The following is a 24,406-nucleotide window of genomic DNA, read 5'->3' as shown; positions in this document are numbered from 1 at the left end:
GCTATGTGTTTGGGGGAATTACTATGTGTTGAAGTCTGTGTACGTTGTGTAGCCTGAGGTGAAGAGGGAAACTGGAGGTGAGAGGTGGAATTCATTTATTGATTGCAGCAGCAAATAAGGTTTCTAAAGTCTTATCAGTCAAAGATTTATCAGTATAGCTCCACTTCCAGTGTCAAAGGAGAGTATTCTTGAGGTTATTACTTTGCTAGGTGTCCACTCTGTAATGCTACTATATTTCTCTGTGTAATGTACCTGTGACTCCCACAGGGTCGTAGATGGCTATAGAATTATCACCTGGATTTGAAACTTGGAATGAGCTGCTAATCTCAGACATGCTATTGTGGAGAGAAGCCAAGTGAAGTGTTACCACTTTTCTCCTAGAGATAGAGCCCATCCAAGTACACTCTTTGATATATCAGTGACTGGCTCTGGAGCAGCTTGGGTAAATTTTTAGCAATGGAATCAGCGTCATTTATGCACAACAGAGGCCATTCAGCTCATCGTGTCTGTGTATGCTGAATGAGATCCATCCAGCTTAATCCCAGTTTCCAGCTTTTGGTTTACAGCCCTGTTGGTTACACGTCTCAAATGTGTGTTCAAGTATTCTTTAAATGCGTCGTGTGTCTCTGCCTCAGTGAATTCCAGTCCTCCTGAGCTAACAAAAACTATCTCCTCAACTCTCTCTAACAATTACCTGAAATATAATCACCTGATTATATTCGCCCTGCAAAAGGAAATTGTTCCTGCTTTTTTACACTTTCTACATACCTTTCATTCACCTCAATGGAAGCGAGGCCGTAATAAGGACAAAAACATAGAGATTGACTTTCAACCTTTTACTGTTTAGGCCCGTTTTTATATTACATTTTGACAAAGAGAATGTCCTTTGGTAGTTTTGAAAAGTGTGCTCACTGACATCTATAGAATAGCAATTTATTGTTACGTATATTTTTACAAAAAACTGTGAAAAGTTTTATAAGTGACCATATCACAGTGCTTAAATTAATGACAGAAGTCATAAATAAGTAGGAAAAAAAGGTAAAAGTTCATCACAGTTCAATTGACAGCGCCTGGATTTGGCATACACTGGAAAACAGGGCTGAAACTGCCCTACCACACCAAGATGAGACCTCTATGCTGGGCCATTGGAAGACCTGGAAGCTGCCTTCAAAACCAAGATGAGACCTCCACCCCAGACATGACCTCCACGCTAGGGCTAGACTTTCATGCCAGGCTGTGGAATACCCAGAACCCGCCGAGAAATACCTGCATGCTGGGAAAAGACCACCAGACTGAGACTGCCCCTCCTGGACTAGACCTCCACACTGGGAGACCACCCCACCAGGCACTGGGCTGCCAGTAGCCACCTAGTCATTGGGCTTGGGCTGGAAGGAAGCACCTTCTCCCAAAGTTGTCAAAAGTAGGTTAGGTACGATAATAAATGGAAACATTAAAAATAGCATAGAAAGAAAGAAAAAGTAGTAGTCAAGCTCTGAGCTCCTGGGCTGAGGAACGTGCACATTGTGCTGTTATTTCACTGCCACGTTAGAGTACTATTTATGCACTGTATGGCATAAATTCTCTTCCCCAGAGAGATTCAAGACGATGTAGCAGAGTTATCCCCAAGTGAGAGGATAAAAAGGGAACCTGATTGATACTATCAGATGATTCTGCACATTTGAAGGCCACAAGAGCTGAGAAAACAGTTCTGGTCACTTTGGATGCTGTTGATGTTAATGACCATGTTCCATTTGAGTTTTAGGGAAGTATTGCATCCAGACACCAGCTCTCAGCCAATAGGCTGCAGGTCAATTCTGCAACCCACTCCCACCCTCACCCCTTTCCCCAAACCCCTCGCCACCCGCCACCACACATGGACATGGACACACACAGACACAGACACACACACACACCCATTTCTATACCTATGAAACAGAGAATGTCATGAACGCCAATTTGAATTAATGCTTTCCTCATGTATTGGTTTCAGTGTTCTGTTTTCAGACTTTGGTAACAGTTAGCACTTCAAGACAAACTTACCTTTTCTTTTTTGTTGCTATAGGTTTTTGGGAAGCAAAAATCATGAGACATACTTTACTAACACACAGAGGCACCGAATTGTAAGTCTCATTTTGAACTGTGTGAACATAGATTTACAAAGTACATATGTGAAAGGTGTGAGCAAGGACATTTTTAGGAAAATGTACAGCTCACTAGCCCCAATAATCTAACAGATGGGTGCTATCTTTTCACCACATTCTGCTATCCTTTTCTATCACATCAGTTATAGAGTCATAGAAATGTACAGCATCGAAATGGACCCTTTGATCTAACTTGCCCATGCCGACTAGATATCCTAAATTAATCTAGTCCCATTTGACAGCACTTGGCCCATATCCTTCTAAACCCTTCCTACTCATATGTCCATCCAGATGCCTTTTAAATGTAATTGTACCAGCCTCCACCATTTCCTCTGGCAGCTCATTCCATACACGCATCACCCTTTGCGTGAAAAAGTTGCCCCTTAGTTCCCTTTTAAACCTTTCCCCTCTCATCCTAAACTTATGCTCTCTAGTTCTAGACTCCCTCAGTCGAGGGAAAAGACCTTATCCATGTCCTCATGATTTGCAATTGAACAATTGTTCAATATAACATTTCAGTTGCATGACACTGTAATCTTTTGCTATAAATCCTGTGTCTTATGATCCTGCTCCACAGCTACCTGATGAAGGAGCAGTGCTCCGAAAGCTAGTACTTCCAAATAATCCTGTTGCACTATAACCTGGTGTTGTGTGGTTTTTAACTTTGCCCACCCCAGTACAATGCCAGTACATCTATATCATATATAAGACATGCACAAGTGCATAAATTATTGTATTTTGGTGTGAAATTCATTTCAGCTTGAGTTAGAATGACAAAAGATAAGGCTGATAATAGAGGCTGAACAATGAGTGGAATGTTTCAATGTTTTACCGAGCTGGGGTAAAGGATAGGATAAAGGGATTTAATGTGCACATAAGGATGATTGGATGCATAAATAAAACATTGAGGTAATGATAAAGAGAATGGTCAGGTTCTCAACAGTTGGAAATGTGAGTACTGGCTGTAGGTGTTTGGTGTTGGGGATATTTTACCTGAGTAATAGTGTAGGATGACTGTTTTGGGATAGATACTAGATGGTATTCTTGGGTGGGATGCTTTCTGGAGGTGTTGAATGGGTTATCAGATAGGGTGGATTAGTTTAGAAGTAAATAGAGAGTTAAGAAGGGAGGCAATGTGTCTGTGGACATTTTGGCAGGAGTGTTTGAGAGGGTTACATTGAGAGGTCTGGGGGCGGGGGGTGTGTGGGTATTGTTCTGGGGTGTAATGTGAATGTAGGCTTTGTGAGTTTCTGTATCTTGCTGTTTTCAGGTTTATGAAATTCTAGCCACAACAGTGTATGGGAAAAGGAAAAGAACACACATTGGGATTGACCGCTTACTAAATGAAAACGTCTTTGCTTCTGCTTTCCCACTCCATGAGGTAACAGGCACTGGGATAATGAAAATGCATATTGTATAAAAATTAGACCTATGAAATTTTGTAGACACCAGCAAGTGATTCTCTTCTTTTATCTGTAATACTTATATACCTCACTATCTCTTTGTAATATCTATGTACTGACATTTTCTGGTGTATCTTGTGCTGTCTGTAGGGCTCCTATGAATTACCAGACTATGATGTACCTCCAGAAAATCTGAATCCAAGACAAAGTTTGTATAAGTACTGGGCTCGTTGGTCCAAGTGGTATAGATATCAACCACTTGATCACATCCGAGAGTACTTTGGAGAAAAGATTGCCATTTACTTTGCTTGGCTGGGTGAGTTCCTTGTTCAATGATTCCTTGTGTAAGGAATAATTAAGAAAGCTGAGAATTATGAATTTATAATAATGGGCTCAATTATGCTTTTCCTCTGTCATCTTAACAGAGTCAGGCCTGTGATGGATGACATTTTAATGATAAGTATATTCAGGCCTGGTTCAACAGGTGTCATTTTGTTTGGGTTAAGCAAGACAGTTAAAGTCAAGGTAATATTTCTGTAACCATTCACTACAATTGGTGTTGATTCTTTATGAAACTAAGCATCACCAAATCTGTCACCTATGTACATTCTCAAAGATCTCTGTCTGTCCCTGGCAGCAGCATTTCAATATTATTTGCATTTAGATAGACAGCAAAGTTGCAAATTAAGGTGAGAGTGAAGTGAAAGTCAAGTGGAACTTCTTCACTGAGGGGGAATGCCATTAAAATGGACATGAAATAGTAGAGACAGGTTTGGATAAAATGGACTAACGCATGTGATGAAAATTAATTCAGAGATTTGGTGAGAAGAGATTGAAGGATATGATCGCCCATATGTATCTACCTTGTGTTCTTTGTATCCGAGAGATTACGTGGACTATTTTAATCTCTGGAATCATTGTGACTTTTCCTGAAAGCATTGGCAAATTTCATATGTTGAAATAATGTAGAAGATGGTGCACCAAGAGTAAATGGGTGGATTTCCCTTGGCTATCATCACTTTGTAATGTCTTTGAGATTAAATAATAAGTTCTTGGTGAGTTCACTCAATTTTAAAATACACATCAAAGCTTTGCTTTCTTTGCAGGTTTTTACACAACTTGGCTTCTCCCTGCTGCTATAGTTGGGACATTAGTTTTCATCTCTGGACTAATGTCAATGAACACAAGCAAACCAGCGTAAGTCAATGAGTTGCAAGAACAACACAACTATTAAACTCTGTGTAGTTACCAGTCAAAACAGCCTCTCATTTATTGGAAAAGCACATATAAATTATTATTTGGTAGAGCTATAGGCTACAAGAGCCTTGAATTAAAACAAGTATCACTATTTGGATAGAAGACCCTGGATTTTTGAATTTGTTAATTGTACATGAAATGTGAAGGAAAATGTGGAAATCTTTAAGTGTCCAAGTGTTGAGAAGGGTTTTTCGAATGATTTTTTTCCACAATATTTCTGACATAAGATCATTTTCCATATTCCAATACCCAGTGTCTTTGGTGAACTCTGTGAATTCATAAGAATGATTATTATTGAATAACAGCAGATAAAACCCAGACAAAAGAGCAGTCACGATACTGATGGAAATGTGTATCCCAGATAGTCGAGAGATGCAAATAGAGTAGACAGAGATTTAATATGAAAGTGGCAGAAGAAAGCAAATCTCATGCAAATTCTAAGGTCAAAAGCTAGGTACTGTAATTTACTTGTTAATTGGATAAATATTAGGATTGATTCTCATGGAGCAGATGGGCTGATTTGTTAAATTAGCTTGAAAACAAAGTTCTGGAGAAATTCAGCAGGTCAGACAGCAGCTGTGATCTGAAAAACAGATTTAATGTTTTGTTCTGAAGAAGAGTCATGTTGGAACTGCAACTCTGTTTTTCTTTCAGCAGATGCCACAAGGCTTGTTGTGTTTCTCCAGAATTTTGTGTTTTTTTTTTATTTTCAGATCTCTAGTATTTTTACTTTAACTGAGTTGACTAGAATGAGATGAAGGATGATACCAATAGCATGGGTTCATCCTCATAACAATGTATTCATTGGGGGAGCCAGCCTCCTTGCCTTGCTCCTCACTTTATGTTGAGTAGTGCTCCTCAAGATGTATAATCAGTTGTCACATGTATTCCTACATATATGATTACTTATAATCTAGATATGTGGCTTGAATTGATGCATGATGATAGAATGGTGGATTTTGTGCATGAATGTTTTTAGAAAGCTTGTGATAAAATTCCTCAAAGCTTGATGCAATCCCATGGGATTGAGAAGGATATTAGATTTGGTAAAGGGGAGCTGGTTACCTCAGTTGGTTAGATGATTAACATGTGTTTAAGAATAATGCTAACAGCACAAAATTTGGCTCTACCCTGCCTGAGGTAAGCTTGGAACTGGCCTCATCGCTCTGCCCTGCAGAAATTCACAGGATTAGCCATGGTTTGTAACTTAGGTTGCTACCTGGAGAAAAAAAAGAAGAAATGTTATTAATTAACTAATGAATTGGAAAAAGAAAGCTGTTAACACAATCAGTATTTGTTATTGGGCATTAGAAAGCCGGGGGTCACGTGTGTGGTGCTGGAATTCCTGATGAAGGGTTTATGCTCGAAACATCGATTCTCCTGCTCCTCTGATACTGCCTGACCTCCTGTGCTTTTCCAGCACCACACTCTCGACTGTGATCTCCAGCATTTGCGTCCTCACTTTCTACCCATTGGAAAGTGAGGCATATTGACATGTAAAATGAACAAACATGATACAACCATAAAGATTGCTGAATTCAGTATAAAGCATCATGGATTCAGGTGTGCTGAACTAGATATTAAAAATGTTGCAACAATATCGGGTCATTAGAATAAGAATGAAAGAAAGCTGTGCCTGCCAACAAAGTGGACAAATGTGTTGCTTGGAATTGTCAAACATAGCAAGAGAACTTAAAATCTGATTCTCAGTTTCTAAGTTAACCAGCTGCATTAAGAGCAGAAAAAAGGGATGTTACAATTGACCTAGGTAATGAATATTAAACCTGGTTCTGCTCCTGATCAAGTTGGAAAGTGTATGCATATAGATGGCAACTGAGGGTGGATTTGGATATGGTTGAATGTCCATATCGTCAAGAAACCCACAGTCCCTTTTGTAGTAATTATAATGAGGTTAACCAACTGGACATCATTGAATATGAGTTCCCTGATGGGGCTGTTAACCTGGTCCAACCAGTGAACCCTGGCTGACAGATAAAAGAGGAGTATCAGAGATTTCGACACTCATGTAACTGACTCAGGAGAGGTGGTATTAAAATCAAGGACTCTTCAAGCATAAATAAAAGGTGACTTGGTAATGGGATACTGACCTCTGTGCAGTTATTTTGCCTTTTTAATTTTGTGCATATCAATTGGTCATTTCAGTGAGGTTACTCTAAGTGGCTGCTTTGAAAGGATGCACAATGTTGATTTGTTGTCTCCAGGCAAGTTTGGAAGAAACCTTTGTGGGAGAATGGGAAGATGAGGCTTTCAACCCATTCACCAACTGCTGCTAATTAGAACCTGTGCCATGATGCATGCAGTGTGATAAACAGAGAATGCCCAGAGACCTGAACATTGATCAAATGTTTTATATCCTGCAGAGAAGAGATCTGTAATAGCAGCAACCAATATCTCATGTGCCCTCTCTGTGACACTTGTGACACCTGGAATATTTCAGAGATCTGTTCCATGGCCAAAGTAAGTTTTTTAAAACTGAAGTTATTATTTGGGTCTCATTTGCTTTTATATATTGGTAGCTGTTGTTGTGCTTTTTGTGCTCTCATTTGACCAATTGTATATAGATTTTTGAATCCAAAAACCTTTATTATTTTATTGATATACTGTAGGTTCTAGAACATTCCATTCAGTATCTGCATTGTAGAGGTTTGAAAAGGGCAGGTTGTTCCTTGAAGACAGTCTGGTGATGAATAAATTGCATCTTAGTTGCCCAGGTAGGATCAGCAATAGGCCAGATAGCCCCTGAACTTGCTCTGCCATTTAGTCTAATCATGGTTGATCTGTAACCAAACTTCCTATCTGTATAACAGTTCAGGAGCTGTAGTGATTGTAATGAGGTCAGCCAGGTGAATCTCATAGAATTCCCTGATTGGAGCTGTTTATCTGGTCTAATCAGAGAGCCCTGGCTGACAGATACAAACAGCAGTGTCAGGGGTTCTGTTCACTCTGAGAGCTGGCTCTAAGTGAACTGGATCAGTGTCAAGGACTTGCAAATAAAGGATGACTCGATGGTGGGGTACCAGTCTCTGTGGAGCTATTTCTGGATCCCTGTCCAAAGACTATTTAGGTGGATGTGCCAGCTGTTGCCTAACATTGGAGTTGTCTCTCTCTCTCTCTCTCTCTCACTCCATACCAGGGAGACAAAGTCAGAAGTCACACATCATCAGGTTATAGTCCAACAGGCTTATCTGAAATCTCTCAAACTTTCAGAGCACAGTCCCTTCACTTTGTCCACCCCACTCCAACATCGGCACCTCCACATCATGCATACCAGAGAGAATAAAGGTTAAAATGAAGGACGTGTGTCATTCACTCTTCAAAGTTCCCTTGTTTCATCAATACCGGTTATGAATCCATTGTAAGTTATTACAGAGAAATTACTGTATAAAATCAGACCATTCAGTCTGGTTATCTTTACTGGTGTTTATACTTCACATAAGCCTCATTCCACCCTGCCAACACACACTTCCCTTCCTTTCTATGTCATGTACATCTCTGGCTCCCCCTTAAATGTATGTATGTTATTTATCTCAGCTGCTGCTTCTCATGGTGAGTTCCATATTCTAATGACTCTCTGAGTAAAGACATTTCCCTACATTTCTTATGGATTAAATTAGTGACTGTCTGATCTTTGTGCCCCCTTGACTCCCTCAAATATCTACCCTATCCAGCCCATCTGTAATGTCAAAGATATTAGTTGATCTGTCATTTTTTTCTTTTTATAGGGATAGGAGACCCATCATGTTCAATCTTTCCTGATAGTTACAATTGCTATATTAATAGAACATAATTCATAATATACATTTCTTAAATAGTCTCTTATTTGTACTTTGTTTTCTCGTTACTGCTACTCTCTGCAGCTGGGTTACCTCTTTGACCATCCTGGCACAGTCTTCTTCAGCATCTTCATGTCTTTCTGGGCAGTGACCTTCTTGGAGTACTGGAAACGGAAGAATGCCACTCTGGCACATCACTGGGATTCCATAAACTTTGAGGAAGAGGAGGTGAGACTGGAAGTAAAGAAAAATGTGCCAATTGATTCAAACTCTAAGTTCAGTCCAGTCCTGCGTGGTTTAAGTCAAGATCCTTGGGGGCGGCACGGTGGCTCAGTGGTTAGCACTGCTACCTCACAGTACCAAGGTCCCAGGTTCAATTCCAGCCTTGGGTGACTGTCTGTGTGGAGTTTGCACATTCTCCCCGTGTCTGCGTGGGTTTCCTCGGGTGCTCTGGTTTCCTCCCACAATCCAAAGATGTGCAGGTGAATTGGCCATGCTAAATTGCCCATCGTGTTAGATTAGATTAGATTACTTACAATGTGGAAACAGGCCCTTCAGCCCAACAAGTCCACACTGACCCTCTGAAGAGCAACCCACCTAGACCCATTCCCCTACATTTACCCCTTCACCTAACACTATGGGCAATTTAGCATGGCAAATTCACCTAACCTGCACATCTTGGATTGTGGGAGGAAACTGGAGCACCCAGAGGAAACCCATGCAGCCATGGGGAGAATGTGCAAACACCACACAGACAGTCGCCTGAGGCAGGAATTGAACCCGGGTCTCTGGCCCTGTGAGGCAGCAGTGCTAACCACTGTGCCACCATGCCACCCCACCAGTCCCCACAGGTGCATCAGTCAGAGGGAAATGGGTCTGTGTGGGTTACTCTTCAGAGGATTGGTGTGGACTTGTTGGGCCAAAGGGCCTGTTTCACACTGTAGGGAATGTAATCTAATCAAATCCTTGAAAGCTTAGTTTTCCCTTGACATACAAATAATGTGAAATTTCAACATTTTCACTGATGATAAATTCTCAATAACTTTTCATGTGTTCTAAGATGATTTGAGTGATGTGAAGCTGACATTAAACCATTCCAGTAGATGGATGGTGCACAATGCCTTGTGGATAGGCATTTGGATCATTCTGAATAAAAGCAATTTAAATAAAATTTTAAAAGTTATATAAAATTATAATAACCAGAAGGTGTGGATGACAATATAGTACTCAGGAAATAGTTTATTTTTTCAAAATCTATAAACAGCTAACATCCTTTGGCTCAGATTGACTCTGAGAATTGTATCCTGGAGCTGCTAACCCAACCTCCAAGTGTAATGAACGTGATCCCCAGATCCTCAGGGCCTTTCCAATCTAACCAAGCAGAAACTGCTCAATAATACCAAGAAAACAATGAGGACAAAGTGATCTGATTTATGAAATTTATCAATGTGTAATATGCCATGCAAGGAGAGGAAGTTACTCAACTGTGTCCAGAAGCTATGGTACTGATATATTGAGTGAGAATGAGAGGCTGTTGTTTGAGTGATTCAAATGCCAATGTTTTCAATGTACAAAAGGAGTGATGGGTGCTGGAGCTATCTCTCCCATATATTTGTACGAATCGATGGCACAGGAATAGGAAATTTGGCACTTTGAGCTTGCTCCACCTTTCAGTGATCATGCTCCCAACATCACCTGGTTCTTTCCTAACTGTAATAACCTTTTGACTCACTTATTTGTGATGTTCGTCAAAAATCTACACATCTTTGCCTAAAAATACTCAATGCCCTAGCCTTCATACCGTTTGGGGAAGAGTGTTCAGTTAAACATTCCTCCTGAATTGGAAAGCAGATGCATGCTTTTGATTAGTTACTATCCGGCTTTGTTCTGTTCACAAAAGTTCTGCAATCAACTGTCAAGATATCGACAACTGTTAACACTTGCTAATGCCCGATACCAGTCGTTGAATTATTCTTTTTAACGTTTATATGCAGTAATAACACTTAAGTATTAATAGTGGTGGAAAGAAGATGTTGACACCAGACATCAGAGTTTAGGTCAGCACTCTGTAACAGTAACTCCTTTTCCTGTAGGAACGTCCCAGACCTGAGTTTGCTGCGAGGGCACCAATGATGGAACAGAATCCAGTCACTGGAATCAAAGAGCCATATTTCCCTGAGAAAGACCGTCTGTCTCGAATCATCACAGGATCAATGGTTATTATAATTATGGTGAGAGGACAAAAATTATCAGAAAGAATGGATTTTTCAGTGATCCTGACTGTTAGAACCTGGGCCCAGACTCAGATTCATGGGCGAAAGTGAGGGCTGCAGATGCTGGAGATCAGAGCTGAAAATGTGTTGCTGGAAAAGCGCAGCAGGTCAGATTCATGGGCAATTGTTTAAATTGTCTCAGCTGCTCCTGCCCCACTGAACTCATCTCTGCATATCTTGACACTGTCCTGTCCCCCTTAGTTCAAGAACTCCCCACCTACATTCGGGACACCACCCATGCCCTCCACCACCTCCATGATTTTCGCTTCCCCGGCCCCCAAAGCCTTATCTTCACGATGGACATCCAGTCCCTATACACTTCCATCCCCCATCACAAAGGTCTCCAAACCCTCCGCTTCTTCCCCTCCCACCGACCCAACCAGTACCCTTTCACTGATACCCTCCTTCGACTGACTGAACTGGTCCTCACTCTTAACAACTTCTCCTTCCAATCCTCCCACTTCCTCCAAACCAAAGGAGTAGCCATGGGCACCCACGTGGGCCCCAGCTATGTCTGCCTCTTCGTCGGATATGTGGAACAGTCCATCTTCCGCACCTACACTGGCACCACCCCCCACCTTTTCCTCCGCTGTATCGATAATTGTATTGGGGCTACCTCGTACTCCCACAAGGAGGTTGAACAGTTCATCTACTTTACTAACACCTTCCACCCCGACCTCAAATTTACCTGGACCGTCTCAGACTCCTCCCTCCCCTTCCTAGACCTCTCCATTTCTATCTCGGGCGACCGACTCAACACAGACATTTAGTACAAACCGACCGACTCCCACAGCTACCTAGATTACACCTCCTCCCACCCTGCCCCCTATAAAAACGCCATCCTGTATTCCCAATTCCTTCGCCTCCGCCGCATCTGCTCCCAGGAGGACCAATTCAAATGGCCTCCTTCTTCAAAGACCGCAATTTCCCCTCCGACGTGATTGACGATGCTCTCCACCGCATCTCATCCACTTCCTGCACCTCCGCCCTTGAACCCTGCCCCTCTAATCGCCACCAGGACAGAACCCCACTGGTCCTCACCTTCCACCCCACCAACCTCCGGATACATCGTATCATCCTCTGTCATTTCCACCATCTCCAAATAGACCCCACCACCAGGAATATATTTCCCTCCCCACCCCTATCAGCGTTCCGGAGAGACCACTTCCTCCGCGACTCCCTCGTCTGGTCCACACCCCCCACCAACCCAACCTCCACTCCCAGCACCTTCCCCTGCAACCGCAAGAAGTGCAAAACTTGCGCCCTCACCTCCCTCCAAGGCCCCAATGAGTCCTTCCATATCCGTCACAAATTCACCTGCACCTCCACACACATCATTTACTGTATCCGTTGCACCCGATATGGTCTCCTCTACATTGGGGAGACAGGCCGCCTACTTGCGGAACATTTCAGGGAACACCTCTGGGACACCTGCACCAACCAACCCAACCGTCCCGTGGCTGAACACTTTAACTCCCCCTCCCACTCCGCCAAGGACATGCAGGTCCTTCCACCTATCGTATTCCCAGTGCCCGTCTCCCAAATTCCCTCCCCCCTACCCTTTATCTCAGCCCGCTTGGCACACCAGCCTCATTCCTGAAGAAGGGCTTATGCCCGAAACATCGATTCTCCTGCTCCTCGGATGCTGCCTGGCCTGCTGTGTTTTTCCAGCATCACATTTTTCAACTCTGGTATCCAGCATCTGCAGTCTTCACTTTCTCCCAATTGTTTAAAAGCCAGGAATTATGACTTTCCTTTCAAACCACAGCCCTCCTTCAGTTACTGGGAGTGTCTACACAGAAACATGGACAGGAGAGCAAGCAATCAACTTGCAAAGAGAATAACTGGCTGTCCATATTGTCATTCCAAACATATTTCAATTGTTGGTCGAGCAGAGATGGATTTTCCTGAACTACGGCAGCCACATCACTTAACTCAAAGTTGGGAGTGGCAAAGCATTAGTATGTGAATTAAATGCCTCAAATGACACTTCATCTCAAAATACTAACAATACTGTGCTTGGAATGTGAAAATGGAAATTAGAGCAAATGTAAATATGCACTGAGTTGAAAGTTGAATTAGTTATCTTTTTATTTAGCACCACATTCGCTATTTTGCTGCTCGTTGTGCCAGTTGCATTGTGATGGTTTCTAATATCCAGTGGACAGGGTCCTACACAAAAGATGAGTAATCTGACCTGTTCAGTGCTTGTCAAGTCGAAGACTATACTGAGCATAGGACAGATTTCATACTGTGTTTCTGCTTTTGGGAAAGAACATTCTTGATTTAAGGGAAGGGTAATGGGTTGCCTTTTTAGAGATGCTGAGTGATGTTGGTTTATGCTGATTTAAAAGGATTTTTAATTATTCTTTCATGGGTTGTGGGTATCATTGACAATGTTGCCCATGCCTAATTGCCCTTGAATCATCCAGCTTTCTGAGGGAAGTTAAGAAGCAGCCTTATTACCATATACCTGGAGATGTATGTAAGCCAGACTGGGTGAGGCTGATAGATATGTTTCCCTTCAGTGACCCAGATGATTTTTCACAACAGTCAACAATGGCTTCCTGGTCACTATTACTGAGACTAGCTTTTTATTCGAGAATTTATTGATTTTAATTTAAATATCACCAGTTCTCATAGCGTGATTTGGACTCATGACCCCAGAGTATTAGCGTTAATCTCTGGACTAGTTCAGTGAGATTGCCGTTACGTCACTCATTCTTATTGGTTTAATGGGAAGTGTTGTTGACATTTGCTTTTTAAATTGATCTGGTATTTATTGCTTTAATAATTTTGAGATTCTAATAGTTATTTCTGTTCTCTGTTTAAATCTTCCCTTTTCGGCTTTTCAATTCTCTTCTCCCCTCTTGTTTCTCATTTACTTTTGCATACTACTTCTTCCCTGCCTTTGTTCTTCTGTGTGGTGTCTCATTCTCTTTATTTTATGTAACCTCCTCTCCTCCAAGCCATTCTTTCTTCTTCCTCAATTCTGCCCTTGATGACCATTATTTCCATTTTGCATGTTTTCTGCCTGGCACAGCTGTTTGTAGTGATGATTTTCCTGGTGACTGTGATCATGTACCGTGGGATTATCAGTGTGATGATGTACCACACAGGCAACGCTATTCTAATGACCCAGGTGAGAAAAGGATAACCAACCCTGTGCATTAACTGTTGTGTGCTATGCAAACATTATCAGGGCCGGTATGCATGTTCAGCTTTCCATGCACACTAAGCTTTGCTGTAGATGTAATCATTTACCTTCTTGCATTGTCCTTAACCTAGTGACCATGGCTCCTGACAGCACTAATTATAGTCAGAGTCATAGAGATGTACAGCACGGAAACAGATCCTTCAGTCCAACCCGTCCATGCCGACCAAATATCCCAACCCAATCTAGTCCCATCTGCCACCACCCAGCCCACATCCCTCCAAACCTCATATACCCATCCAAATGCCTTTTAAATGTTGCAATTGTACCAGCCTTCAACACATCCTCTGGCAGTTCATTCCATACATGTACCACCCTCTGTGTGAAAAAGTTGCCCCTTAGGTCTCTTTTATATCTTTCAACTCTCACCCTAAACCTATGCCCTCTAGTTCTGGACTCCCCGACCCCAGGGAAAAGACTTTGCCTATTTACCCTATCCATGCCCCTCATAATTTTGTAAACCTCTGTAAGGTTGACTGAATCACTTGGGTAATATTGAGAGTGTTGGAAGATATTCTGTTTTAATCTTTTCACACTCTGGCAAAGACACATAATTGGATTAAACCACTGTGCATTTAAGGATGCTGCAAGTGTGCGGTAGGACAGTGTAAGAGGAGTTTCATTTTGATAGAAGATCAGAAAGAGAGCATAATTGTGTATCTAATTTGTGTACCTAATCGGAAAATGGCCAAGTGGGACACTGAAATTTAAAATAAAAAGTGCTGCACTAACAGCAGCAATAGTTTGTGCTCAGCACTTCAGATAAACAATATCTCATTCAGCAACTATTTTCATGATGCTAACTGAGTAGAAAATAAGGGATTTGGAAGGATGATTGACGAAATGGATTTTGAGTTTTTTTTTAAAATATGAAGTAGAAGACAAAATGTTATGGGGCAACTGAAGAACACCACCACCTTTGGCAAAGAGAGGGAAGATGCACACAAAGTCAGAAGAACAGTGCTCACAGTGAAACAGGATTACAGGAGATTTCACAGATAAAAATGGGGTAAGAGATAGGCAATGAAGAGATTCACAAATTGAAAGATTCGGATAACAGAGGATATGAACCACCTTGAATGAGAAAGCTGTAAGGACAAGCCAGCAACTGGGGACACTAAGAATAGTCCTGCCTTTGCATGGCTCCAATATTAAACATGCAGATCAGTGGAGAACTAGCTGAAGATTAATCTATTTAAGTGGTCACCTAAGTTTAATTGAAATATATAACTACCCTGATGTGTATAAAATGGTTTGCAATCTGAATCATCCTTGCTAATAATAAATATCACTTTTGACATTTTCCCATCAATGGCAACTGGGGAAGCATTTCTTTGGTGCAGGGTGAGGGTGTCTTCAAATATTGCAGCTGAAATATGTGCTGCTTAATCCACTGCACAGCCCCTGATGTACAACATGGAAATCCAATGTTCTTCCCACCTCCCCTGAATTTTCTAACTAGTTTAGGAGAACAGTTCCACAGGTGGCAGCAGCCCTCTGGGTCTACATTCACCTGTCTGTTCCTCATCAATGGTTCTTATGTTACATATGTTCTAATTGTACTCAGTGTGTTGCAATTAATCCCTGACAGGCTGGAAACATAGCAAATATCAGCAGCTCCTTGGTGAACCTTATTCTCATCCTGCTCATGGGCCAGGTCTACACTTCGCTAGCAGAAAAACTCACCAGATGGGGTAAGGAAACTATCAGCACAGTGAATTCAGAGTCAGTTCCTGTTTAGTGTAAACATGTTGAAGCTCTACCCCTTTGAAAACAAAGAATTGTAATAAGTAGGAGTAAGCATTTGGCCCATCGAGTTCCCTCTGCCATTCAGTATGATTGTGGCTGATCCTTAATCTCAATAGTACAGCCATGCACTGCCACTGCTGCTGAGATTTTGTTTTAATAGGCAGATAATCTGCTACATTAGACTAACAAACTGTATTCAATTATAGCACTTGAATGCCAGGGTGTCACCATTTTGCAGGCTTTTGCTGTTTAGCGTGCATGGAATGCAATCCTGCCACATCTCGTTATAAATGGTCGGCAGTTAACTAACTAATGGATGGGGAGGCTTCATGTCCTCATGGGTGGGGGCACCCAGCATGGTGAGTGCAATGGACAGGGAGGTTTGCAACTGTTTCAACCAAGAATGCTGAGCGGATGGTCTATTTAGGCCCCCTACTCAGATCCCTGCTGTCCCAGAAGCCGATGTCACAAATGAATCCACAAAATGACTGAGCTCAATAAGCAAACACTATTGGCCACACAGTACCTTGGCTGTCGTGCTGAAAGCTTTGTCCTCCAGAGCTAACTGTACATCAAGCCAGGTTTTTTCATAACAACTAGAACACTGGCATCCATTGGTCAAAGTGGGAAAGTGCCCCTATATGTTCTGTCAGTAAAAAAGCAGGACAAGTCCATTTTGACTGGTTAATTTCTCATCAGTCTCCTCTTGACTATCAGCAAAATGATAGAGAAGTTGTCGTTGACAGTGCTATCAAGAGGTAATTACTGACCAATAACCACCTCACTGATGCTTGATTTATACGCTGCCAGCACAACTTAGCTTCAGGCCTCATTACAGCCTTGTAAAGGTAAATAAATGCTGAAACTTGATCAGGTGTATCCCAGAACTTTGTGGGAAACTAGGGAAGAGATATCCGGGCCCCTTGCTGAGGTATTTATATCATTGACAGCAACAGGTGAGATGCCAGAAGGCTGGAGGGTGGCTAATGTGGTGCCACTATTTAAGAAAGGTGGTAAGGAAAAGCCAGGGAACTTTAGATCAGCGAGCCTGATGTCAATAATGGATAAGTTTATTGGAGGTAATTCTGACGGATAGGATTTACATGCATTTGGAAAGGCAAGAAATAATTAGGGATAGTCAACATGACTTTGTATGTAGGAAATCGTGTCTCACAAACTTGATTGAGTGTTTGAAGACGTGACAACAATGATTGATGAAGGCAGAGTGGTAGATGCTGGACATATGGACTTCAAGGTGTTCAACAGGTTCCACACAGTAGACTGGTTAGCAAAGTTAGATCACGTGGAGTCCAAGAGAAACTAGCCAATTGGATACAAAATTGGCTTGAAGGTAGGAGATGGTGGTAGAGGGTTGTTTTTCTGACAGGAGACCTGTGACGAGCTGTGTGTCACAAGGATTGGTGTTGGGTCCACTGCTTTTCGTCATTTATATAAGTGATTTGGATCTGAATATATGAGATATAATTAGTAAGTTTGCAGATGACAACAACATTGGTGGTGTCGTGGATGGTGAAGAAGGTTATCTCAGAGTACAACGGCTCCTTGATCAGATGAGCCAAGGGGCTGAGGAGGGGCAGATGGAATTTAATTTAGATAAATGTGAGGTCTTGCACTTGGTAAGGCAAACCAGGGTAGGTTAATGGTAGGACCCTGCGGAGTATTGCTGAATAAAGTGATTTTGAGGTGCAGATGCATAGTACCTTGAAAGTGGAGATGCTGGTAGACAGGATGGTGAAGAAGGCATTTGGCATGCTTGCCTTCATTGGTCAGTGCACTGAGATACAGAAGTTGGGACATCATGTTGCAGCTTTTCAGGACATTGGTGAGGCCACTTTTAGAGTAGTGTATTCAATTCTGGTCTCCCTGGTATATATGTTGTTAAACTTGAAAGGGTTCAGAAAAGATTTACAAGGATGTTGCCAGGTTTGGATAGTTTAAGCTATAGGGAGAGACTGTATAGGTTGGGGCATTTTCCCTGGAGTGTTGGAGGCTGAGGGGTGACTTTATAGAGGTTTATAAAATCATGAGGGGTGTGGATAGGATGAATAGCAAAAGTCTTTTTCCCATGCTAGGAGAGTCCAAAACTAGATTATATAGGTTTAAGGTGAGAAGGGAAAGATTTGAAAAGGACCTGAGCGGCAACGTTTTCACACGGAGGGTGATGTTTGTATTGAACAAGCTGCCAGAGGAGGTGGTGAAGGCGGGTACAATTACAGATGGATGTGTATATGAATGGTGAAAGGTTTAGAAGGATATGGGCCAAATGCAGGCAAATGGAACTAGAACAGTTTAGGATATCTGGCCAGTGCAGACGAGTTGGACTGAAGGGTTTATTTCCAGGCTATATGACTCTATGGTTCAAATGTGGCCAAAAGATCCGAATTCTAGAAGTAGTTGAGATTGACTGCATTTAGCATCAGGTCATTGAGGCAAGTGGGACATCAAGGAGACCTAGGGAAGTCAAACTGTTCCCCAGTTCCCAATGACCATCTTCTGACGAGAGCCATACCTAGCATAGAGGAGGATTGAACTGGTCATTGGAGACCAGTCATTTCAGGTCCAAGGCATTGTTGCCAAGAGCCCCAGAGAGCATTACCTTGGATCTGCCATCCTTAATTGTTTCAAAGGATTGTTAACAGTTAAGAAGCAATATGAATTTCCCAGTGACCAAACTATCACACCATAGGATTTCACATCTTAAGGCTTCTATAATAACAAACAAACTACAATTACACATTACTACCAATTACACATTACATTGTCGACAACTAATATACTAGACTATGGAAAAGGTATTTTCCTGATTAACTAATTCATGTAAGCCAAAACTTTAGGCTGCATTTTTACATTATACCACACTTTCTGCAGATATGTTACCTTGTAGATAAAATTCCAAATGCCTCCTGGCTTTTGAACTGGATCCTTTCTCCTTGCCATACTAGACTGAATCTTCCATTGTCTTTTTAAAATTCCCATCACTCAGTCTCTGAAGCACAACTGAACAAATTTCCAGCAGCAAAGAACAGGAAATCCATTATCACTATTCTGTGTGGTTACCTCAAAACAGTCTTTCCCTTTGAATAGCAACAGTATTCAGTCTTCCTCTGCAGAAACTGATCTCAAAACATGAGTTTGTTTCTCTTTTGTTTCGAAGGGTGGAACTGGCCCTTGATTTCTGTTCTGGGTCTCTATGCCTTATTAACCAACTTACATGGGTCTCCTCTGGGCAGAATTCAGTATGATTTTAGGGTATTCTGTTTTATCTTCATTTAATAGCGCTATTTTAAAACTTAGCCATTTTATAAATTCTGGAATTTATAACCATATGCAAAAAGGCCTAGACAATATTCAGGCTTGGATTCATGAGTGACAAGTAACATTTGTGCCACACAAGTAACAAACAATGACCATCTCTGACAGGAGGGAAAAAAGTCACCTCCCTTTGACGTTCAATGGTAGTAGCATCACTGAAAGTAGCATCAATGGTTTCCCATTGAGGAGGACCAGCAAATAAATACTTGGGTCTACAAGAACAGATAGAAGTTGAGTTTTCGATAGAAAGATACTTCCTGACTTTTGAGAGCCATTTCCACCATTTACAAGGCACCCATCCAGAGTATGATGAAATACTCTTGAACTGGATGTCTGCAGTTCCAACATTTAAGAACGGCAACACCATCCAAAACAACAAAAAAACACTTAATTTACACTCCATTCATCTCCAATGTACAGTAAACACTGTCTGCACTACAAGTTGTGTAGGCTTCTTTGACAACATCTTTCAAACTTGCAAACTCTATCACTTGCAGAATCGTAGACCACCAAGTTCTCATTCAAGTCACACACTATCCTAACTTGGAGATATGTCATTGTTCCTTCATTGACACAAAATCCTGGGCATTCCAAAGTACCTTCACCACATAACTGCAGTAGAACAAGAAGGAAGGTGCTTGACCTTTTCCAGGTCAAATAGAGGTGTGCAATAAACACTGGCCTTGTCAGTGATGCCATCACCCCACAAACACATTTTTTACAAAACCTGTGTTTATTCTTGTGGTTAGACTACTTATTGTTACTTGCTTTTCTGTCTTCTGCAGAGATGCACCGCACACAGACACAGTTTGAAGATGCATTCACTTTTAAAGTGTTTGTGTTCCAGTTTGTTAACTTCTACTCCTCCCCATTCTATGTGGCATTTGTCAAAGGAAGGTGAGATACAGATGCAAATTATTGTAGGGTTAAAATGAGATGGCATAGATTGTTAAAGATAATTGCCGGCTCTTTTCCAGGGCTTCTATGTTCAAACAAAGTGAGAATGTCCCAGAATTGAAAGACATACCTAATAAAGATTTGAATATACTTGTTAGTGTCTGAAAACTTTAGGATGTAAGGAAGCTTTGATCACATTTTTGGTCCTCCTACACCCCATACACCCTGTCTTACATGTCTTTGCTTCATTCTTACTGCATTGAAATCAATATTAATCACACAATGTCTTACTCCATAGTGATTCACTATAAACCATACTGAAAATTGGTGGAATTCCTTATCTCACCCAGTCCTCACTTCTTCATATAACCTATGTAGTTTTGGAACCAAACTTGCTTTCACCAAATCGCTACTTCTGTCATCTTTCACCTTTGTTTCCTAATTCAAAAAAAGCACCTAAGTTCTCAACATTTTAATTTTAAGTCACATTATATAATGCTTTTGGATGTATAAGATGACATGGAGAGATTTTCCAGGTATTGGATGGCAGGTTTGAAGGCAAGCTGATGGGAAATTAGGGGTATTTATTTTGAGATAGCTCCCTGATGCATTCTGACTTCTGGAGAAGTTTCCCAGGGGTGGGTTTGACTGACACAAAGTGAGCAGCCAATTTAAATAATTAAGGACCTTGGGTGCAACCTTGGCATCTTGTCAGCAGCTTGATTGATCCCTACTGCATGGAGTATCTGCCGCTTCAACAGAGATGGGCCTCCTTACAGCTCACTGGGTACCATTGGAGCTGGAGATTCCACACCCCAATGAGGGGTCCACAGCACCTTTACAATTTACCATCCTTTTGACTTTGCACAATTAGCGCTCATTTAATCATTTAATCTCTCCTGTCTTCTATCACCGACTTTGTTTTTAGTTTCTCTTCCCACCTTCCACTCTTTCACTTGGCTTGACTTCCAGCTCTAGCTTTTCAGATTTCTGATGAAAGGCTGAAATGTTAACTCTGTCTAATGTTGCCTTACCTAAATATTTCCACCATTTTCTGTTTTTTATTTCAATTATGTCAATATTCCCCAGACCAGTCTCCCACCTTCCTTACAGCTCATTTCAAACTCTGCTGTTTATATTCTACATTTCGCAAAGTTCTGTTCACTAGACTTGCTAAAAATTATGCTGGCTAGAAACAAAAGGATGAGGATTTTAATCACTTCTCCAGCAAATGTCAAATTTAAATGCAAGTTGAGGTCAAATGTGGAATGTTTCTAAGAATTTCTCATTTGTTTTTGCTAAGGTTTGTGGGTTACCCAGGACACTATGGAAAACTGTTTGGGATGAGAAATGAGGATGTAAGTACCAGATCATCTGGAGAAGATCATTTGTTTTGGACAAGCTACCCCCTCTCCTTTTTGTGAGATAGTGACTGTGTGGATTATTATTATAGAGAAAGTGATACATTCCCCCTGTTGGACCTCTCAATTTTTTTTAACCCACTTTTTTTTTTGACTGTTTCTCATTCCATGAAGTTGATGGGCCATGTCAATGCTCCAAATTACTGGACTGAAGAGACTGTTCTCTTTTTAACTCCCTGATATGTGGTCATTCTTGACACATTTAGGTACCTTGACTTTATTAAAGAGACACATCTTTTCTATGTTTACTGCATTTTCTGCTTTCTATCCATGTTTTCAATCTTTTCCCTGCTACATTTCAGAGATGAGAATAGTTTGAAAGAGTAAAGGTGGTTAGAATAGGCCTGAATTCCTGATTGCACATTGGATTCCTTGATGATGAGAACAGTCCAGAGTAATTATGGATTATGAGTGCATCTCAGATTCTGAAGAAAACAAAGTGTAATGTGGATTGATGGGGTGGAGGGGGGACAATTTCACTGGAACATTGAGAGGGAGATTTGTATCTTTCCCAGAAACCTCTCTTTAGCATAATTGTAGCAAAACTTCCAGATGCAAATGTTTTTTGATCTTGATATTTATTTATACTTCTGCTGTTTACCCCTCTCGCTCTTACTGCTATCTGTCCATTGTAATACCGCATCATAAAAGTGACTGCGATATCTGTGAATTGACGTGTCCTTTTTGTTTCTCTCAGTGTGGCTCAGGAGGGTGTCTGATTGAACTTGCTCAGCAACTTTTCATAATCATGGTGGGGAAACAGATAATTGGCAATATTGAGGAGTTTGCCATCCCGTGAGTAGACTTTTCCAGCTCCTTATCATAGCCAGTGTCAAACCAGGGCTAACTTGATAGGGCATTGGGAGATTCTGTACCCTACATTTAAGCAGTCAAATTATCTCTGTAGTGTTAGTCATGGAAAAAAGGTAAAATTAGAATGTCGATGGAAAGGTGAGGGAAGGCTTGAAATGCAGCTAAAACAAAACTGAAATTTAGAAGGACCAGGGGACTGAAGAATGTTTAATTTATCTAAATGCTCATGATTGATGTACTTAATGCCCAGTACTGTATTCCGTGTGGATATTTGCCTTCATCTTTGGGTAATCCTTGGGTGATGTGAAAAACGGAAATAATGGAACAATTGCATCCGCTCTGAGGGTTATACAACAAAGTGTACATGCACTGAGACTGTACAGTACTTCTAATATCAAGACAAGTCAGGACATGTTCTGAAGAATTTTTTAATCTTGAGGAAGAAATATTGTCCAGCCTAGACATAGAGACTGCTGATAAACTACAATAACATATCTTCGCCTTGGATGCAGTAGGATGCCAGTATCTGGCTATGATTGTCTGAGGGTTGTTTGTAGGAGAAAGTAAGGTCTGCAGATGCTAAAGATCAGAGTCGAGAGAGTGTTGCTGGAAAAGCACAGCAGGTTAGGCAGCATCCAAGGAGCAAGAGAATCGACGTTTGGTAAGGTGGGGGAAGGGGAAATGAGCAAACTGGTAAAGTCCATGTTGATGCCCTGGGTTTGAAGGGTCCCGAGGCAGAAGATGAGGCGTTCTTCCTCCAGGCGTGAATGGGAGGGAGAATTACAATGTTCATCCACGGGGCGGTGGGGTTGATTGGTGTGGGTGCCCTGGAGATGTTCTATAAAGCGCTCTGTGAGAAGGCGTCCAGTCACCCCAATGTAGAGGAGACCGCATCGGGAGCAACGGATACAATAAATGACATTGGTGGATGAGCAGTTGAAACTTTGATGGATGTGGAAGGCTCCTTTTGGGCCTTGGATGGAGGTGAGGGAGGAGGTGTGGGCGCAGATTTTGCAATTCCTGCGGTGGCAGGGGAAGGTGCCAGGAGGGGAGGGTGGGCTGTTAGGGGCCTTGGACCTGACCAGGTAGTCACGGAGGGAACGGTCTTTGCAGAAAGCGGATAGGGGTGGGGAGGGAAATATATCCCTGGTGGTGGGGTCCATTTGTAGGTAGCGGAAATGATGGAGGATGATACGATTAATGAGGAGATTGGTGGGGTGGAAGGTGAGGACCAGGGGCGTTCTGTCCTTGTTGCGGTTGGAGGGGTGGGGTTCAAGGGCGGAAGTGCAGGATGTGGATGAGATGCGTTGGAGGGCATCTTCAACCATGTGGGAGGGGAAATTTCAGTCTTTAAAGAAGGAGGCCATCTGGTGTGTTCTGTGGTGGAACTGGTCCTCCTGGGAGCAGATATGGTGGAGGCGGAGTAATTGGGAATACAAGCATAGCTGGGTCTTGCATGGGCCCCAGCTATACCTGTCTCTTCGTCAGTTATATAGAACAGTCCATCTCCCGGAGTTACACTGGCACTACTCCCCACCTTCTTCCTCCGCTACATGGATGACTGCATCAGCGCCACTTGATGCTCGCACGAGGCGGTCAAACGGTTCATCAATTTCACAAACACATTTCAGCCCGACCTCAAATTCACCTGGACTATCTCTGACACCTCCCTCCACTTCCTGGAACTCTCCATCTCCATCCACAATGACCGACTCAATACCGACATTTTTTTACAAACTCCTCGACTCCCACAGCTACCTAGATTACACCTCCTCCCTCCTTCCTCCAGCAAAAATGCCATCCCATATTCCCAATTCCTCCACCTCCACCGCAGGCGCAGGAGAACTAGTTCCACCACAGAACACACTAGATGGCTCCTTCTTTAAAGAGCAAAATTTCCCTTCCCACGTGGTTGAAGATGCCCTCCAATGCATCTCATCCACATCCCACACCTCCATCCTCGAACCCCACCCCTCCAACCATAACAAGCACAGAACCCCCTGGTCCTCACCTTCCACCCCACCAACTTTCACATAAATCGCATCATCCGCCGACATTTCTGCCACCTACAAATGGACCCCACCACCAGGGATATATTTCCCTCCCCCCCC

General features: G+C 42.1%; 1 protein-coding gene across 3 annotated transcripts in view; it reads left to right on the top strand.

The window, feature by feature from the left end:
• The window catches only part of ano11 (anoctamin 11), a 47,601-nt gene that overhangs the window by 13,083 nt on the left and 10,112 nt on the right, over window positions 1-24,406 (top strand). For all 3 annotated transcript variants that reach the window (XM_043675748.1, XM_043675747.1, XM_043675749.1), the window contains exons 6-17: window positions 2,063-2,120; window positions 3,412-3,522; window positions 3,695-3,860; window positions 4,651-4,741; window positions 7,183-7,279; window positions 8,680-8,823; window positions 10,689-10,826; window positions 13,912-14,010; window positions 15,674-15,776; window positions 19,950-20,061; window positions 21,365-21,419; window positions 22,180-22,277. In XM_043675748.1, the coding sequence (XP_043531683.1) occupies window positions 2,063-2,120; window positions 3,412-3,522; window positions 3,695-3,860; window positions 4,651-4,741; window positions 7,183-7,279; window positions 8,680-8,823; window positions 10,689-10,826; window positions 13,912-14,010; window positions 15,674-15,776; window positions 19,950-20,061; window positions 21,365-21,419; window positions 22,180-22,277 (1,272 nt within the window). The remainder of the gene's footprint in view (window positions 1-2,062; window positions 2,121-3,411; window positions 3,523-3,694; window positions 3,861-4,650; window positions 4,742-7,182; window positions 7,280-8,679; window positions 8,824-10,688; window positions 10,827-13,911; window positions 14,011-15,673; window positions 15,777-19,949; window positions 20,062-21,364; window positions 21,420-22,179; window positions 22,278-24,406) is intronic.

This window comes from Chiloscyllium plagiosum, chromosome 34 (assembly GCF_004010195.1).
Source record: "Chiloscyllium plagiosum isolate BGI_BamShark_2017 chromosome 34, ASM401019v2, whole genome shotgun sequence".
NCBI classification, from domain to species: Eukaryota; Metazoa; Chordata; class Chondrichthyes; order Orectolobiformes; family Hemiscylliidae; genus Chiloscyllium; species Chiloscyllium plagiosum.
Note: the sequence above shows the minus strand (reverse complement) of the source record. Positions and strands in the feature narration are given on the sequence as shown.